Consider the following 17,603-nt stretch of genomic DNA (forward strand, 5'->3'; position numbering starts at 1 on the left):
GAGGGATAGCTCAGTGGTTTGAGCGTTGGCCTGCTAAACCCAGGGTTGTAAGTTCAATCCTTGAGGGCCACTTAGGGCTCTGGGGCAAAATCAGTACTTGGTCCTGCTAGTGAAGGCAGGGGACTGGACTGGACTTGATGACCTTTCAGGGTTCCTTCCAGTTCTATGAGATAGGTATATCTCCATATATTATATTATCCCCTGATGTTTCCCAGCGGAACAGATCCCTTCTATGCAGATCCCCAAGACACTAGAATATGACTCTGCCCAAAGCCAAGGCGTGGTTCAATTCCCTGCTTTGCCATTGACCGGGTGACACTGAGAATGTCACTTAGTCTGAGCCTCAGTTTCCCCATCTGTAAAATGGGGTAATAATCCTTCCATTGTCTATTTAGATGGTAAACTCTTAGGGCATGGCCTTGTCTACATCGAGAACTATTCTGGGACAAGCCAGAAGGGCTAGCGCTGTTCTGAAATAGCAATTAAGGAGATTTAGGGCAGCAGTTTCTTGGCACCCCAGAGGATGTGTGTGTGTGTGTGGGGAGGGGTTAGCCATCTCTCAGGCACACACAGAGCAAGGGCTGTTCTCCCTCGGTGGGCAGAGTGCAATGGTTCTCAGCCAGGGTACCCCTGGGGGTCTGCGGTGGTCTTCCGGGGTACGTCAACTCATCTAGAGATTGGCCTAGTTTTACAACAGGCTACGTAAAAAGCGCTAGTGAGGTCAGTACAAAGGACAGTTTCCTGCAGACAAAACGAGAAAACCAGCAATTCTCCAGTAGCCGTGCGCTGGGACACTTTGGTAATTTGATGTCTGATTTTGCAAGCCAGTCGTTTTTAAGTGAGGTGTAATTTGGGGGTGCGCAAGACCAGTCAGACTCCTAAAAGGGGTACAGTAGTCTGGAAAGGTGGAGTGCAGTGCAGTAGGGTAGCTGGCTTTTTCCTGCAAGGGTTCTCGAAAAGGGGGGGGCAGGGCCGGCTCCCGGGTTTTTGCCGCCCCAAGTGGGGAAAAAAAAAAAAAAAAAAAAAAGCCCCGATCCCGATCTGCAGCGGCAATTCGGCGGAAGGTCCTTCGCTCTGAATGGGAGTGAGGGACCGTCCGCCGAATTGCCGCCGAATAGCTGGACGTGCCGCCCCTCTCCGGAGTGGCCGTCCCAAGCACCCGCTTGACAATGTGGGAAATGTTTTCTGCCAAAAATTCAGAAAAGAAACAAACAAAAACAAAAAAAGGGCCGTTTTGGGGGGTGTTTCATTTGCTCTCTCCCCTGCTCCCCTCCTGAAAAGTATTGGGGGGGCGCTCCGAAGCCCCCCCTAATATCTCTCACATTGATAAATTGAAAAATCTGGTTGATGGAAAATTACAACCAGTTTCTCCTGATCCACCCCCCATTCCTGCACACCTGATGTGTCTTTTCTGACATCTACCTTAAGAGCTCTCTGGAGAGAGGACTGTATTTTGTGTGTCTGTACAGCACCTGGCACAACTGGGGCCTGGTCCACGGCTGGGGGATGGGCCTGCCTTGGCCCTACTGTAATACACCTAATAGACATAAAAAAATGCACAGTGCCTAGTGCAATGAGGTCATGGCCCATGACTGAGTCTCCTGGATGCTACCAAATACACCTAATCACAATAAAAATGTACAGCACCTGACACAATGGGGTCCTGGTCAATGACTGGGATGCCTAGGAGCTACCGTAATACACCTAATAGCCATAAAAATGTTCTACACCTGGCAGCATTGAGTCCTGGTCCATGACTGAAGCTCCCAGCTGCTACTGTAGTACGTGTAATTACAACAGAAATGTACAGCGCCCAACACAATGGGGTCCTGGGCCACGACGGGCTCCTAAGTGCTACCGTAATACACCTAATAGCCATAAAAATTGACAGCCCTTGGCACAATAGGGACCCTCCTTGACTGGAGCTCCTAAGTGCTCCCATCATAGAAGCAACAGTCCTACACCACACGCTGGAGAGGAACTGCTCAATAGATAATGTGGTCTAGTGGATAGAGCACTGGACTGGGCGTCTGGAGACCTAGGTTCTAGTCCCACTTCTGCTGTTGCCTTGCTGCGTGTCCTTGGGCAAGTCCCTTTCCTCGCTCTGTGCCTCAGTTTCCCCTCCCACACTTCAGAGAATCCAAGGCCAGATGGCATCTTTGTGATCATCTATCGCTGACCTCCTGTATAACCCAGGCCCTAGGACTGCTCTGAATTAGTTCTTAGAGTCATAGATTGGGATTGGAAGAGACCTCAGGAGGTATCTAGTCCAATCCCCTGCTCGAAGCAGCACCAACCCCAACTAAATCACCCCAGCCAGGGCTTTGTCAAGCCTGACCTTAAAAACCTCTAAGGATGGAGATTCCACCACCTCCCTAGGGAACCCATTCCAGTGCTTCACCACCCTCCTAGTGAAATAGTGTTTCCTAATATCCAACCTAGACCTCCCCCACTGCAACTTGAGACCATTGCTCCTTGTTCTGTCATCTGCCACCACTGAGAACAGCCGAGCTCCATCCTCTTTGGAGCCCCCCTTCAGGTAGTTGAAGGTTGCTATCAAATCCCCCCTCACTCTTCTCTTCTGCAGACTAAACAATCCCAGTTCCCTCAGCCTCTCCTCATAAGTCATGTGCTCCAGACCCCTAATCATTTTCGTTGCCCTCCGCTGGACTCTCTCCAATTTGTCCACATCCCTTCTGTAGTGGGGGGACCAAAACTGGACGCAATACTCCAGGTGTGGCCTCACCAGTGCTGAATAGAGGGGAATAATCACTTCCCTCGATCTGCTGGCAATGCTCCTACTAATACAGCCCAATATGCTGTTGGCCTTCTTGGCAACAAGGGCCCACTGCTGACTCATATCCAGCTTCTCGTCCACTGTAATCCCCAGGTCCTTTTCTGCAGAACTGCCGCCTAGCCAGTCGGTCCCTAGTCTGTAGCAGTGCATGGGATTCTTCCATCCTAAGTGCAGGACTCTGCACTTGTCCTTGTTGAACCTCGTCAGATTTCTGGTTTGAACTAGAGCAGATCTAGGGGGAAAAAAACATCCAGTCTTGATTGGTGTATTAGCTCGTGCGCTCTTTGGGGCAGGGGCGGTCTCTCTGTCTGTGCAGCGCCCGGCACAATGGGGCCTCCAGCTGGTGCCGGAATTCGGCTAGTCGGTTGAAGCCCCAGTAGGGAAGAATCGTTCCAAAAGTTAGCACTCACCTTCCGAAAGGGGGAGCTCAAAGAGGGCGAGGAAGCGCGTCAAAAAGGCGCTGAAGTCTAACGTGGCAAATGCTTCGATGGGAAGCTGCTTATACACATGGAGGAGAGTCCCAAGAGGCAAGGGAGCTGTGCGTGAAAGAGACGCCCCCCCCTCCTTCCCCCCGGGAGCTGAGAGCCACTCTGGGCTCTTCCTGGCTCTGGCGTGACTGGTAAGATAAGGATCCAACAAGCCAAATGGTGCCCTCGCTGGTGTACTCCATCCAGGACATCGGTGGAGGTGTGGCACAGAAGGATGGTGGTAAATTGCAGTGGGGTCAGAGAAGAGCCATGAGAATGCTCAAGGGATCGGGAAGCCTTCTAGCGAGAGGCTGAAGGAGCTCAATCTCTTTAGCTTAGCAAAGAGAAGGTTAAGGGGTGACTTGACCCCAGCCTACCCGTAGCCACGTGGGGAATAAGATTTTGATCCTGGGCTCGTTAGTCCAGCAGAGGACGGTCGAACATGATCCAACGGCTGGAAGTTGAAGCTAGACACATTCAGGCTGGAAATGAAGTGTCAGTTGTTAACTGTGAGAGTGGTTAACCATGGGAACAACTTGCTGAGAGGGGCGGCGGGTTCTTCGTCGCTGGCAATTTGTAAATCAAGGCTGGATTTTTGTTTTGAAAAGACCCGCTCTAATTCACACAGGAATTACTTCCGCGAAGTCCTACGGCCTGCGCTACACAGGGGAGCCAGGTGATCACAATGGGCCCGTCTGGCCTTGGCACCTGAGGCCCTATGGATGAGAAGCACCGAGACAGAAGTCTATCTCCTGGGATAAGGGGCGTGGCTGCGGAGAAGCACAGCTGGCTGGGGTTTCTCCCTTGGGGGGGGGGGGAAGGGGCGTGGTCAGCAACTCTAAGTTACAGCAGCCTTGGGGCTGCTCTGACTTCTGCTGGGATCAGCCAGCCCCAGGATCTGGAGCGGGGGGAGGGAGCAGTATCCAGCCATTCTTCTCCTTTTCCTCCTCCACTGTACACCCAGGCATTGCACAGGGGTAACCAGGAGCAGCATTTGCCCCAGGGCTGGGAACAGGGCTAACCCTTCCTTTGGTGGTGCTGGTGATGAGGAGACGACGAATCAGGAGCTGGACTCGAATCCGGCTAATCCAGCTACCGGGAATGAGAAGGAGCAAAACCAGAGAGGTTGCTCTGGGGGCTCCGAAGGGACCGATCTGGGACCCAAGTGGTTACACCAGTGCCAATCAGGACCCAGTGTGAAATGCTCTGGGTTTACAGCCCAAAGCGGGATCAGGCACCATATCAGGATCTCCTAATAATCATCCCCCCCTAGCTCTTTCCGTCAGCCGATCTCAAAGCACTTGAGAAAGAAGGTTGGCATCGTTATCCTCGTTTTACAGATGGGGAAACTGAGGCACGGAGCGACCGCAAAAGGAACTGATTTGCCTGTCGCCCAGCAAGCAGAGCTGGAACTAGAAGACAAAACTCGAGTCCCAGTCCACACGACCATCTAACCTTTGCAGTAGCACCGAGGAGCCCCAGTCATGGCCCTGGCCCCTGTTGTGCTAGGCACTGTACATTTTGATTGCTATTAGGTATATTACTGTAATGCCTAGGGACACCCTCTCACAGTCATAGCCCAGGGCTCCATTGTGCCAGGCGCTGTATATTTTTATTGCTGTTGGGTGTATTACGGTAGTGCCTAGGTGCCCCAGGACCCCATTGTGCCAGGCGCTGTACAGACATGGAACAAAACACAGTCTCTGCCCTTAATCATGTCCTGCCCTGCGGTGAGCTGGGATCACAGGAACAATTACGTTTGCGTCTCCAGCTCCCTGTCACTTGTGTGGCTGGGGGAGCCAATGCCAGGGGAGATTTTTCTCGTGGCTCCTGGGGGTGCTGTCCGGCTGTGATCTGCAGATCCCAGGGGGTTGTCTGATTGTGGCTTGTGGCTCCTGAGTAGAGGATGGGGGATCTGGCTGCAGTGTGTAGATCCTGGCACTGTCTGGCTGTGGCCTGCGGGTCCCGGGGGAGGGTGGGGAGTTGTCTGGCTGTATTCCACCCCAAGGGGGCACTCCAAGCACTCCTTTAAAAATAGAGGGGCTTGTATTACATCCATGGTGTCTCGTTAACCAGTGAAACTCACTGCTGGAGGACACTGGGGCCAGATCCCCAGGTGGTACGAAACGGTGTTGCTCCCATTGGAGTCAATGGGGCCAGATCCCCAACCGGTGCTCGGTGGAGCTGTGCCGGTTTACATCAGCCGAGGATCCGGCCAGGACCGTTCAGCGAGAGGCAGGGGCGTGTTTGGTGGAGGTCGACTCTGAAGGTTTTTGTGCTGTAGGGCACAATCAGGTCACTATCCCAGGGGTGGGGGTTGGGCTGCCAAGGGAGAGGTGACGAGTCCTCTTCTCCCCCTGGGATGTTCCGGCCCAGTGAGGTGGCAGTGGGGTGGGTGGGGGCAGGGTTAGACCTTTCTGTGCAGCATCTGCCCTCAGTTGCCACTTCCTGTGTCCTTAAACTGCAGCTTCCCCCTCCTTTGGGAAGGAGCAAACCTGCCCCTCAAAGCCAGGGAAGGGGCGGGCTGTTTGGCTGGGAGGGATGTTGGTGGCTGAAGTGGGATCCTGGCTCAGATGGGGTGGCCGTTTGGCCATGCGCTCGGTGCGCAGGACACGGGACTCCGCTCGGCACGAACTGGGCTCCCTCGTGGGCAACCGGGCTCCGACGAGCCAGAGCGCCCCTCCAGAGAGGGCAGATGGGGCAGGCTGTGGGGGTGCAGAGGAGGGGGTGGAAAGCTCATACATTTTCATACATTTCAGCCCCTCTCGCTGCTCAGGCAATGGATTGGAACTCAGGACTCCTGGGTTCTAGTCCCAGGCCTGGCACCTGGGGGACCTCAGATGAGCCATTTACAGCTCTTCTTGTTCCCCCGGCTCTGATCGGGGAAAGCAGATCGCCTGAGATCTTGGTCTAATATCTGTGTACCAGGCCCAGCCCAGATAGGACCGTTAGCTCATCTAGTCTGGGGCGCACGGGCCCTACGCACCCCCAGAGTTGACCCCAATAGCTCCAGGCCGAAGGCAGAGAGCAGGAGAGTCCAAGGTGCCCACAGTGCCCGGGGCCCTGCCAGGTCGGGGAATTGTCTGGGTGGGCAGTGCCCCGACGGGCTGCACTCCCATGTTCCAAGTGCAACGGGGCCCTGATCCGGATTGGCGCTACAAGAGTCTGACCCTGGGGCATCCATGGCGGAGTCCTGGCCCCATGCCCGTGCCCACCAAATCCACCCCAGGCTCAGCCGGGGCGTGGCACCCCCCTGACTCGCTCCGTCGCTTCCTCCTAGGTGGCCTCTGCCTGGACCTGGGCCGCCGGGTGCTCTGCAGATGCCGGCCGGGCTTCGCCGGCCCCCGCTGCGAGCGCAACATCGACGACTGCGCCTGCAACCCCTGCGTCAACGGCGGCACCTGCCTGGACGGGGCCAACAGCTACACCTGCTCCTGCACCCTGGGCTACGGCGGCAAGGACTGCAGCGTGCGGGTGGACGCCTGCGGCTCCAGCCCCTGCCTCAACAGCGGCACCTGCTACACCCACTTCTCCGGCCACGTCTGCGAGTGCTCGGCCGGCTACATGGGTTCCAGCTGCGAGTTCAAGGTGCAGAGCCCCGCCCCGGCCAGCAGCCGGCGGCTGGCGGCCGACGACCCCTTCCCGACGGCCCTGGCCGTCTCCTTCGCCCTGGGGCTGGTGACCCTGGCCCTGGTGGCGTGCGCCGCGCTGGCGGTGCTGCGGCAGATGAGGGAGGGCCGCAAGGCGGGGAAGGGCACCGTGCGGAACGACCTGGACACCGTCAACAACCTGAAGGAGAGGGAAGGGTTCCTCAGTGCACCCGGGCGCTTCAAGGTGCCCAACAAAGAGCCCAAGTTCGGCGGCGACGGCCTCCGGGACAAGTTCAACTGCAAGCGGAAGCTGCTGGATCTCAGCGGGGACGCCGCCTGCAAGAAGAAGCCGGAGAAGTAAGTGACCTGGGACTCCCTTCCCTTGCATCTCGTGGGCCCCGCTCCCCTTCCCCGGGTCGGCGCTGGCGGGTTTGGTGTTTGCTGGAATCAGCGCCGCGCCTCCGGATTGGTGCGGCGCAGGCGTCGGCGAATGGGTGCTGATCGGTGGGTGCGGTGCGGTGGCTGGCAAGCCGGGGCATGATGTCTGACATCAGCGGGGGGCACTGCAGTAAGTGCCAACTGGGTACATGAGTTCTGAAATCAGCGGGGGGCGCTGCAGTCATGGCCAACTGGATACATGATTTCTGAAATCAGCTACCAGTTTGGCACATGATTTCTGAAATCAGGGGAGGCGCCGCAATCAATGCGTGATTTCTGAAATCGGTGCGCTTCGGTAGGTGCGTTGCAATCACTGGCATCTCAATGCAATTCAGTGGACATGCTGCAGGCGCCGGCCATGTCGGGTGGATTTCTTCACAGACATCCGTGTCATTCACCATGCTCCAAAGCCTGGCTCTCAGAATTGCTGGGTGCTCCCAACTCGGGTTGAAATCGAGGGGCGGGCCAGGCGTTTAGCACCTCTGTTAATCAGGACCTTGCGGCCTGGGTTAAATCCAGCTCTGGTGTAAGAGAGCGGAGCTTCCACTGATGTCCATGAGAATTGCCCCGGGACGGAATCTTGCACTATGTCCCTGGGCCGGGCTCAGCTGGAATCCGTGCAGTGAATCGGGCGCTGCAGATCTCCGCGGAGTGTTCTCTGACGTGTAGGGTGACGATTCCGTATTTACACTGCCGGTCGGTGTGGATCTTGATTGCAGTGGGCTGATTTCACTGACTATGCAATCAGTGGAATCAGTCCACTGCAATCAGTGTAGCTTAGCGACTCAGTGCAGCGCTCTATTGCCAGGCAGGACTGACTGGATAGCGGGCGAAATCAGCCTCCTGCACCACAGTCATTGAATTCAGTGCGGATCTCCCTTGCAGTGGGCTGATTTCAGTGGCCGTGCAATCAACAGGGCACTGCAGTCAGCGGAATCAATCCGCTTTTATCAGCACACCGCTGCAACTCAGCGCAGATCTCGCTCGCGGGGGGGGGCTGATTTCACTGCCTGTGCAATCAGCATGGCACTGCACTCCGTGGAATCACGCCACTGCATTTGAGATCTGCACTGGCGTGCTGACTGCAGTGCCCTACTGATTGACCGGCCTGTGAATTCAGTCCCTTGAAATCGGCACGCACGTTGCGGTGCCGTCTTGTGCATGGGGGATCCCCTGCAGAGTTTGCACCTGGGGCTGGGGGGTGTCCGTGCAGATGAGACGTTTGCAATGAACACGGGGGAATTTTGCCTATCGATTTTTAGCAGCAGCGGAAGGCCTCAGCCTATGTAAAAACAGATGTCTCTGTATACAAATTATAGCTGACGTTTAGAAGACGGCGAAGGGGTTTTGCCGTCCGTTGAAGGAGTGTCTCTAAATGGCCTTACTGCAGCTCTGTCCAAGGCAGGAGCATTGACGGGATGAGCCGGGCTGAAGGCCGAATCTCAGGACGAGCTGCTCGAATCTGAGATCCGCTGGGCCAGGAATGGGCTTCGTAATGGCCGGGGTGTGAGTGCGGTTTAAAATCAGGCTGGACAAAGACTTGGAGAAGGCGTGGTCCGGAGGGACCCTGCGCTTGCTAAGGGATGTGGATTGAGCGGGGCTTAAATATGCCTGTAGCCCAGGCTCCGTAGTTGACAGAAGTGAGAAGCCCATCAAGTCCCTGAGACCAGCCCTTGCTGCTCTGAGAGCACCCCCATCACTCCTTGAGCAAAAGGAGAATCCCCAGCAGTGGTATTGGGGTCTATGACACACAGCAGAGACGTTCTGATTCCAGCCAGTCGAAGGCAGCGGCAGCAGCGGTGCCAGCTGCATCCTTGAGTGTGTTTCAGCCCTGCCCCCTACTGGATGCAATCGGAGCTGCCCAGCCGTGGGTCATAAACCCTCTACTGCATGCAGCGCGTCTCCTTTAGGCCGAGCAGCGAGGAGGGGCAGGGGCAGAGCTGGGTTTGTGGAGCAGGAGGGTCCGAGCTGCGTGCCTGCGAAGGTCCAAGCGTGACGCTGAGATGCTCCCGCGAGGCTGTAGCCAGACAGGGGTTTACCTGGGCAGACTCGCCGGAATTACGCGGCAGAGGAGAACAGCAGCGCGTGTGCTCGTGTGTTGCCTGCAAAGAGCAAGGAGGCAGGTCCCTTCCCGGTCACTGTGGCCAAACGCCCCCAGCTCCTGCTAGTCTAGGAGTCCCCATTCAACCAGCAAGGGGAAGGCATTCATTTCCTGCCTCTGAGTTGCTTCTGGGCCTCAGTTTACCTGCGGGATAGCCATGCTTCCCTGCCTCCTGGGGGTGCTGTGGCCCTCCATCCGTCAACGCTGGCAGCTGTAGCGGTCCGAGAGAGATGTGAATCCTTGAGCCTGACGCTTAGGGGCACCGGATCTGAACTGAGTGGCATGATTGGGGTGTCTCCCCCATAGGCCTCGGCCCCTCTCTGTGGGCCCCGAGCAGCAGGAGGGCTTGTGTGCCGAGCTCTGTGGGGCTTTGCTCCTCTGGGAAAGGTTTGTTCAAAGAGGGGGGGGGAGGAGGTTGCCGCTGGACTGCCTCTCCATGTGCTGCCTCGGCAGTAGCTGGTGACCTGTGCCCCTGGCGGTCGCAGCCGCATGCGATGCAGCGACAGAGGGAATTGCGGGGGCCGGGAGCTGCGGGCGGAGTGGGGCGGCCTGGCTGTGCCAGCGGGGGTTGGCCGGCTGCTCCCCCATATTAGCAGCAAGCATCCGATGGATGGCCGGGGGGGCAGTCTGTGTGCCCAGCCCCCAGGATGGGGTTCTGCCCTCTGCCAGCAGGTGGTATAAGGCAGGGGGTCCCCCGGGGTGCAGGGCGGAGATGACGGACACTGGATGGCTGAGCCCCAGAAAGGGGCAACGCCATCAGATGTTTGAGCAGGTTCGTCTGCTGCCGCAGGATGTTTAAGAAAGGGAGCATTGCATAGTGGCTTCTCTCCCCAGCTCTGGGAGGGGAGTGGGGTCTAGTGGTTAGAGTGTGGGGGCTGGGAGTCTGGACTCCTGGGTTCTCTCCTCGGCTCTGGCCAGGGAGTGGGGTCTAGTGGTTAGAGTGGGGTGGGGGCTGGGACTCAGGACTCCTGGGTTCTCTCCCCAGCTCTGGGCGCAGAGTGGGGTCTAGTGGTTAGAGCAGGGGGAGCTGAGAGTCAGGACTCCTGGGTTCTCTCCCCAGCTCTGGGAGGGGAGTGGGGTCTAGTGGTTAGAGTGGGGGGGGGGCTGGGAGTCTGGACTCCTGGGTTCTCTCCCCAGCTCTGGGAGGGGAGTGGGGTCTAGTGGTTAGAGTGGGGGGGGGGCTGGGAGTCTGGACTCCTGGGTTCTCTCCCCAGCTCTGGGCGCAGAGTGGGGTCTAGTGATTAGAGCAGGGGGAGCTGGGTTCTCTTCTGCCTCTGAGTCCCCGTTGGATGGTGTTCGAGTCACGTTCTCCGCACGTCCTGGGTTTCCTGTCTGTACAGTGAGGGGAGGGAGGTGCTCCCAGGGCGTTTGAGAAGCTCAGTGACCAGAGAGCACTGGTGAGGCGTCTCGAGCCAGCCCCCAAAGCAGCGTCTTGTTGGGGGCCTGATGGGACACCTGCTCCCCCCCTCACTCCCGGTGGCTCCGTGTCAGCTTTGGCTCAGCCCTCCACGGAGGCCAGCGTCTCTCCATCAGCACCTGGGCGGAGCTGTGGCCCGTGGTTTGCTCCTGGATGTCTCTAAGGCCTGGGACTGGCATTCGCTGCAGGCCTAGAATTCATCTCCCCCGTGCCCCGGAGCCGGCTCCGTTCCTCCTCCAGCCGTGCTGCAAAGACCGAGCATTCGGGGGACACAGGGAGTTTTAGCACGGGTGCTTTATTTCTGTTGAGGTGTCACCTAAGGAGCCCCCCGTGAGGCTTCCCCGGGGTACCCAGGGCTGTGCGGCACCTCGCTACCACCCATCCTTAGCATGAGGGAGCATTGGCAGGGCCTGCCGGGGCTCAGGTCCCCGACTCCGCCGGCCAGTGGCAACTCAAGCGCTCCCCTCTCCGCCTGCGCAGACTCTGCCGTCCCTCTGCAGGTCCCCGTGCTCACTCCTGAGCTCTCCGCGCGTCCCATCTGGAGAGTCCAGCCCCCAGTCCGCTGGACACTCGCAGTATTTACAGCTCCTCTGTTCCCAAAGGAGCCGGTCGTCCCAGCTCCGCCTCGGTTCACTGCGCCGCGCCACACACTAGGGTTGCCAGGACTGGAAAGTCCAGTCGAAAAGGGCACTTGACCGTGTCCAGTCAGAAACACTGACCGGACACCCAAAGTCCGGTTACTGCCTGCCGGGGCGCCGGAACAATTGGGGCCAAGCAAGCGGATGACAGGCAGGGAGGCGCTGCGAGAGGAGCGTGGCACAGAGTTGGCAATGCGGGTAGCAAGTGGCCATGCCACCGCAATCCTCCCGCCAGCGTGCGCCCGCTCCCCCCTCACGCCGCCGGAGCCTCCCTCTCCGCCTCTTCCAGCAGCAGCCACATTGTTAGCCTAACAACATCAGCGGCAGCACAGCGCCGGGGGTGGGCAGCGAGAACAAACCCAGGAGCAGCCCGGGCTCCTGCCCCGCTGGCAGCGCCCCTCCCGCCACTGCCAGCTCCCACCTTGCATGGGGGAGTAGCTGGGTCAGGGGTGCCCTCCCCGCGCACCTGCTGTGCCCGCTGCCCGGCGCCGGGGCCAGCCCGTGGGAAAGGGCGTTCCCACTCAGCCCTGGCAGAAGGATCCCTGCTCCCCCGGGTGGAGGGGGGAGTGTTTCACGTCGCTTTCGATCCCGCCCCCTGCCGCGGCGCGCACAGCCAGGAGCCGCTGTGTCCCCAGCCATCCCCTGCGGCTGGAAAACCCCGCGCGCCCCACTCACCCAATGGGGTCACCTGGGCTCTGAGCCTCACCCCCACCTTCCAGGCATGCACGCTGCCTGTGCAAACAACCTCCCCCCCCACTGCTGCAGAACCTAGAGCCAGCTCCCCTCCCACTCACTCCCTAGGAGAAACAGGGAGATCACACGCACACCTCCAGATCCCAACGGCCTGGAACTACTATGTGCTGTATCTTCGCCTCTGGTGTGTATATGTGTGTGGGTCTCCGTATTGAATCTTATTTAAAGCTCTGACTTGTTTAGGACCCTTTTTTGTGGGGGGGGGGGGGCACTGGAGATTTAGCTCAGTAGAGTCAGTATCTCTCCTGCTCCCCGCATTCTTCCCTCCTCCCTCCCGGATGCATCTTAGAGAGGGTCCTAAAGGCCCGCTGCCTGGTTGGGGTTATTTATGGGACTTGCCTCGTTGATCCGTGGACCTTTTCTCTGTCCAGCACCGAGATCTCTGTCGAGAGGAACGTTTCACCTGCTCCAAGTGCGGTTTTGGCGCAGATGAGGCCTGGGTGCTGTCTCTTTGGACAGAGACGGGGGCAAGACTGGGCTTTGCAGCCAAAATGAAAACGCGGCCCGCCAAAGTCCATGTGTTGCTTTCGTTGTACAGAGGGGAGAGGGGGAATCAGAGCAGGCTTCCGTCCCTGAAATGCATTTTCTGCCTGGATAGTTCATGCTGCACAGTGCTTGTGTACATTTCAGAGGGGCAGCCGTGTTAGTCTGTATCAGCAAAAACAAGGGGTCCTTGTGGCCCCCTAGGGACGAACAAATGTATTTGGGCGTAAGCTTTCGTGGGCTAAAAGCCACTTCATCAGATGCACGGAGTGGAAAATACAGTAAGCAGTATATATACACCTCTACCCCCATATAACGCGACCCGATAGAACACGAATTTGGATATAACACGGTAAAGCAGCGCTCCGGGGGGGCGGGGCTGCGCCCTCCAGCAGATCAAAGCAAGTTCGATATAATGCGGTTTCACCTAGAACGCGGTAAGATTTTTTGGCCCCCGAGGACGGCGTTCTATCGAGGTAGAGGTGTATTACAGCACATGAAAAGATGGGAGTTGCCTTACCAAGTGGTGGTGGGGGGGAGGTCAGTGCTAACGAGGCCAATTCAATCAAGGTGGACGTCGCCCCTTTCCAACAGTTGACAAGAAGGTGTGAGTATCAGCAGAGGGAAAATTACTTTTTGTAGTGACCCAGCCACTCGCAATCTTTATTCAGGCCTAATTTGCTGGTGTCCCGTTTGCAAATTAATTCCAGTTCTGCAGTTTCTTATTGGAGTCTGGTTTTGAAGTGTTTTTGTTGAAGGATGGCCACTTTTAGGTCTGTTATTGAGTGTCCAGGGAGATTGAAGTGCTCTCCTACTGGCTTTTGAATGTTACAACTCTTGATGTCTGATTTGTGCCCAGTACAAAGTACCGGGCCAGTCCCTTGTGAGTAACTCTCAGTATCCCAACAGTTCTCTGTTGAAGGGTTGCTATGGCAGCAGTCTCTTCCCTCTTCTTTTCCGTAGCATCTCTGGTTCGCTGCAGGGTTAGGGATGTAGCACTGGTACTTACTGCAGTAGTTGTGAGCAGCTCCTTCACACTTCCCAGAGTACCCTGACAAATATTGCATAGGGTGACCAGCTGTCCCGATTTTATAGGGACAGCCCTGATATTCGGGGCTTTGTCTTATAGAGGCACCTGTTACACCTCCCTCCCCGTCCTGATTTTTCACACTTGCTGTCCGGTCGCCCTAGTATTGCAGCAAATCTTCACCTCCCTCCTTTCCTCCGAAAGGATAATGGTTAAGATTGGAAGAGAGGGTAGGAAACATGTCATTTTCTGCAATAATTCCTGCTTTGGGGCTTCGGTGTTTTTGATTTGATTGATTGGAGGGGAGAGAAGTGAGCGGGGCGGGTCCTCCGGGGGAGGGGGCGGAGCAAGGGGAAGGGCCTTGGAGGTGGAGCAATTTTCAGACATTGGAAAGTTGGCAACTCTACCAGGCAGGTCCCTAGATGTAATTGACAAGATACTCTCCTGGCTAATAATGGATGGCTCACCAGTGCTTATGAGAGAACCGTGCGGTCAGCTGGCCTCTTCAGTGAAGGATCCAGGGGGTCCCCTGCCACCTCTAGATATACAGACCCATCCTTTGTCCTTCTTTGGAAACAGAGCTCCCCCCCACCCCATTCCCCTTGCTAAGCGTTCCTTCCTGTAGATTTCCTCTCTTGTCGATTTCGCAATCTCTTGATTAGCCTTAGTACGCAAACCGGCCCCCATTGTGAGGTCTAGATTCCAAGGCTACCATGGTCATCCGGGCTGATCTCCTGTATTGGACGGGCCAGAGAAATGCCCCTAGGGCAGTGGTTCCCAAACTGGGGTTCGTGAACCCCTGGGGGTTCACAAAATGTTACAGGGGGTTCTTGGGGAAAAAAATCTCTAATGATGGACAGAGCTGTCCCTAAGGACCCCGGGCAGCCCGGGGCCAGCAGCCCGGAGCCCCTGGACTTCCAAGAGCTAAGCAGATCGAAGCAAGCATCTCTATCACACTGAGGAGATTGAAACTTCAAGACTCCTTATAAGAAATGGAAAGGGAGGTGGATATTTTTTGCTGTTTTTAAAATGAAAGAGGCAGCTAGGATTGTTTTTAAAATGATGATGATGAAGAGCGAGTTTAAGCTTTGTTGTAACATGCGTTGTTTGCCTGGACTGCTCAAGACCTGAATACTTGTGTAGGAGGAACTCTCTGAGTTGGCTTCTTAAGTCCCTTCCAGCTGTTTCACATCTGATCCTCCTTGATAAAACTAGGAGCCTTGCCTAAAAACAGGCTTATTCAAAGTGACCCAAGCTACGAAAGTGAGAGCTTGGAAGAGTGTTGCCGTTTTCGTCATGTCATAAAAATACTGTCACGCTAAATGATAATTCATAACAAATAGTGTGTAATAAGCATGTCATCAAAACAAACGTTATATGTCCAAGATCACGGCTTTTATCATTTATACTCAGGTTAAGGCGAAAATCCCTGGAAATATTCCTTTTTAGGACGGGGTTCGCGAGACTTGACGTTTTAGTGGAAGGGGTTCACAGGGTGTTAAAGTTTGGGAACCAAATGCCCTGCAATAATTCCGAGAGCAGAGCATTTAGAAAAACATCCCAGCTTGATTTAAACACCGCCCAGTGACGGAGAGTCCACCGTGCCCCTTGGGTTCAGTACTCTCACCGCGTAAAGTCCAGTCTGCGTACGACGCACAAGACACGTGGCCGGACAGGGAGACAGGAACCTGTTACCTCCTACCTGAAAGGAACTTCTCCAAGGTACATCATCCCCTAGCACCCTCTCTTCACTCTAAGGGTACGTCTATACTTACCCGCAGGTTCGGCGGCAAGCAATCGATCTTCTGGGATCGATTTATTGCGTCTTGTCTAGATGCGATAAATCGATCCCGGAAGTGCTCGCCGTCGACGCCGGTACTCCTGCTCCGCGAGAGGAGCACACGCAGTCGACGGGGGAGCCTGCCTGCCGCGTGTGGACCCGCGGTAAGTACCTTGTAGTTCGAACTAAGGTACTTCGACTTCAGCTACGTTATTCACGTAGCTGAAGTTGCGTATCTTAGTTTGAACTGGGGGGTTGGTGTGGACCAGCCCCAAGACATTAAGAACATAATTCCCAGTATAGCTACATAATGCCTTAAATATTATCCTTGCGTCTATCTGGCAATGACTCTGATGTCCAATAGGTTACTGGCTATTAGCGGAGACTCACATGCCACTCTCTGGTGAATTATTAGGCGTGGATCCACCCCAGAGGAGTAGGGGCGTCAATTTTGGTGGGAGGAGTTCCTGGAGGTTTCATCACATGACATCATCTGTAATTAAAGATTCATCTCTAATTGCTGGAGACTCCAGGGCAATCCTGGAGGGTTGGCCACCTTAGCTGTGGGCTGGGATTGGGGGCTGGAGAGGATGTGTGTTGTGTTGTGGGCTGGGAGAGGGGGCTGGAGGGGATGTGTGTTGTGTTGTGGGCTGGGAGCGGGGGCTGGAGGGGATGTGTGTTGTGTCGTGGGCTGGGAGGGTGTATGTATTGTGTCGCAGGCTGGGATAAAGGGCTGGAGTGGGTGTGCATTGTGTTGTGGGTCAGGATAAGGAGCTGGAGTGGGTGTGTGCATTGTGTTGTGGGCTGGGACAAGGGGCTGGAGTGGATGTGCATTGTGTTGTGGGTCAGGATAAGGGGCTGGAGTGGGTGTGTGCATTGTGTTGTGGACCGGGATCGGGGATGGAGTATGTTGTGGGCTGGGATAAGGAACTGGAGAGGGTGTGTGCATTGTGTTGTGGACCGGGATTGGGGATGGAGTATGTTGTGGGCTGGGATAAGGGACTGGAGAGGGTGTGCATTGTGTTGTGGGCTGGGATAAGGGGCGGCAGGGGGTCTGTGTTGTGTAGTGGGCTGGGATTGGGGCCGAAGCACGTGAGTGTTGTGTCATGGGCTGGGATCAGGAGCTGGAGGGTTTGTGTGGTGTTGTGGGCAGGAATCAGGGGCTGGAGAGAGTCTGTGTTGTGTTGTGGGCTGGGAGGGTGTATGCGTTATGTTGTGGGTCAGGATAAGGGGCTGGAGTGGGTGTGCATTGTGTTGTGGGTCAGGATAAGGGGCTGGAGTGGGTGTGCATTGTGTTGTGGGCTGGGATAAGGGGCTGCAGGGGGTCTGTGTTGTGTAGTGGGCTGGGATCGGGGCTGAAGCATGTGCGTGTTGTGTCATGGGCTGGAATCAGGGGCTGGAGGGTGTGTGTGTTGTGTTGCATGCCAGGATTGGGGCTGGATAGGGTTGCCGACTGTCTAATCACACAAACCCAAACACCCTTGTCCAGCCCCTTGCCCCAGCCCTTCCCCGAGGCCTCACCCCCGCTCACTCCAGCACCCCTCCCTCCGTTGTTCACTCTCCCCCACCCTCACTCACTTTTCACCGGGCTGGGGCAGGGGATTTGGCTTCTGGGCTGGAGGATGGGGTCGAGAGGTTCAGAATGTGGGGGGCTCTCCTAGCTGAGCCTGGGGCATGGAGTTTAGGTGCGGGAGGGGGTTCAGGGTTGGTGCAGGTGGTTTGGGGTGTGGGATGCAGGCTCTGGGAGGGAGTTTGGGTGTGGGGAGGGGCTCAGGGATGGGGCAGGGGGTTTGGGTGCGGGAGGGGGCGAGGGGTGTGGGAGGGGAGGAGCGGTGCGGGCTCCAGGCGGGAGTTTGGGTGCGGGAGGGGGCTCAGGGATGGGGCAGGGGGTTTGGGTGTGGGAGGGGGCAAGGAGTGCAGGAGGGGGCGAGGGGTGTGGGAGGGGAGGAGCGGTGCGGGCTCCAGGCGGGAGTTAGGGTGCGGGAGGGGGCTCAGGGTTGGTGCAGGGAAGTTGGGGTGTGGGATGCAGGCTCCGGGAGGGAGTTTGGGTGTGGGGAGGGGCTCAGGGATGGGGCAGGGGGTTTGGGTGCAGGAGGGGGCGAGGGGTGTGGG

General features: G+C 56.7%; 1 protein-coding gene across 1 annotated transcript in view; it reads left to right on the forward strand.

Moving 5' to 3' along the window:
- DLL3 (delta like canonical Notch ligand 3) overlaps positions 1-17,603 on the forward strand; it is a 272,902-nt gene that overhangs the window by 60,769 nt on the left and 194,530 nt on the right. Inside the window, 1 exon segment of the mRNA XM_065571764.1 lies at positions 6,545-7,211. Coding sequence (XP_065427836.1) covers positions 6,545-7,211 — 667 coding nt within the window.

This window comes from Chrysemys picta, chromosome 17 (genome assembly GCF_011386835.1).
Source record: "Chrysemys picta bellii isolate R12L10 chromosome 17, ASM1138683v2, whole genome shotgun sequence".
Lineage (NCBI taxonomy): Eukaryota > Metazoa > Chordata > Testudines > Emydidae > Chrysemys > Chrysemys picta.